Source organism: Hoplias malabaricus, unplaced genomic scaffold, assembly GCF_029633855.1.
Source record: "Hoplias malabaricus isolate fHopMal1 unplaced genomic scaffold, fHopMal1.hap1 scaffold_389, whole genome shotgun sequence".
Lineage (NCBI taxonomy): Eukaryota > Metazoa > Chordata > Actinopteri > Characiformes > Erythrinidae > Hoplias > Hoplias malabaricus.
In genome coordinates, this window is record NW_027101268.1 from 13,236 (window position 1) to 14,797 (window position 1,562).

Below are 1,562 nucleotides of genomic sequence, written 5' to 3' on the forward strand. Positions count from 1 at the left end.
GGATGTCTCTGAATAAATACAAAGAGAAGAGGGACCACGCAGGAAAAATGTGCTGGCTTTGTATTTGTTTCTTTCCTGGCACCTCAAGTAAACTATGCTCTGTCCCAAACAGCGTCCTCCTCCCTACAGAGTGCACTTTAAATACCACTACTTCACTACATTGTGTACTACAGAGTGTAGAGGGAGATGTTTACGATTCAGCCCCTAGTGGGGCAGCGGTGTAACTGCAGAGTGACACACACCAACGCAGACAAACAAACACTCACAGTGACGTAGGGCTCTTAATACGACACACAGTCACCGCACAATGACAAAAGAGTCAGAGAATGTTTGATCTATGAATTACAATTATACGTTACCCACAATAAAGCTTTAAAACTCATTGTACACATGAATACATGAAGTTTAGGGCAGTGGGTGGGGACTGGAGGGTCAGTGGTTCCATCTCTGAGTGGTTCTTATAATTGGGGTCTGGGGAATGAAGGAACAGTGCTTTCTCCTCCCTGAACATCCACGGCAGAGGGTTAAATGGTGAAATGCAGGGGCACAATTTCTCTGGAGGGACGGTCTCTGGAGGGAGGGTCTCTGGAGGGACGGTCTCTGGAGGGAGGGTCTCTGGAGGGAGGGTCTCTGGAGGGACGGTCTCTGGAGGGAGGGTCTCTGGAGGGAGAGTCTCTGGAGGGATGATCTCTGGAGGGAGGGTCTCTGGAGGGAGAGTCTTTGGAGGGAGAGTCTTTGGAGGGATGATCTCTGGAGGGAGGGTCTCTGGAGGGACGGTCTCTGGAGGGAGGGTTTCTGGAGGGAGGGTTCCTGGAGGGAGGGTCTGGAGGGATGGTCTTTGGAGGGAGGGTCTGGATGGAGGATCTCTGGAGGGATGGTCTCTGGAGGGACGGTCTCTGGAGGGAGGGTCTCTGGAGGGACGGTCTCTGGAGGGAGAGTCTTTGGAGGGAGGGTCTGGATGGAGGATCTCTGGAGGGATGGTCTCTGGAGGGACGGTCTCTGGAGGGAGGGTCTCTGGGCCCATGATTGGCTCCTCTCCTTGGTCACTGTCTGTGAGAAGTGTGGTGTGTTTTCTCTGTGTCTGTGTGGGTTTCCTCCCACACACATAATGACTGCCAGACACTGTCCACAGGTGTGTGTGTGATTGGGTGAGTGTTTGTGAGTGTTTGTGAGTGACTGTGTGTGTGTGTGTGTGTGTGTGTGATTGGGTGAGTGTACGTGTGTGTGAGTGTGTCTGAGTTAGTGAGTGTGTGACTGGCTGAGTGTATGTGTGTGTGAGTGTTTGTAAGTGACTGTGTGTGTGTGTGTGTGTGTGTGTGTGTGTGTGTGTGTGTGTGTGTGTGTGTGTGATTGGGTGAGTGTTTGTGAGTGACTGTGTGTGTGTGTGTGTGTGTGACTGAGTTAGTGTGTGTGTGATTGGGTGAGTGTACGTGTGTTTGTGTGTGTGTGTGTGTGTGTGTGTGTGTGACTGAGTTAGTGAGTGTGTGATTGGGTGAGTGTACGTGTGTGTGAGTGTGTGTGTGTGTGACTGAGTTAGTAAGTGTGTGACTGGCTGAGTGTAT

General features: G+C 51.4%; 1 protein-coding gene across 1 annotated transcript; it reads right to left on the reverse strand.

Moving 5' to 3' along the window:
* Window positions 1–379: 379 nt before the first annotated feature.
* On the reverse strand, window positions 380–1,024 carry LOC136685462 (uncharacterized). The gene has a single exon (XM_066659390.1). It carries the CDS (start codon window positions 1,022–1,024, stop codon window positions 380–382), a length of 645 nt encoding a protein of 214 aa, XP_066515487.1.
* Window positions 1,025–1,562: the final 538 nt, after the last annotated feature.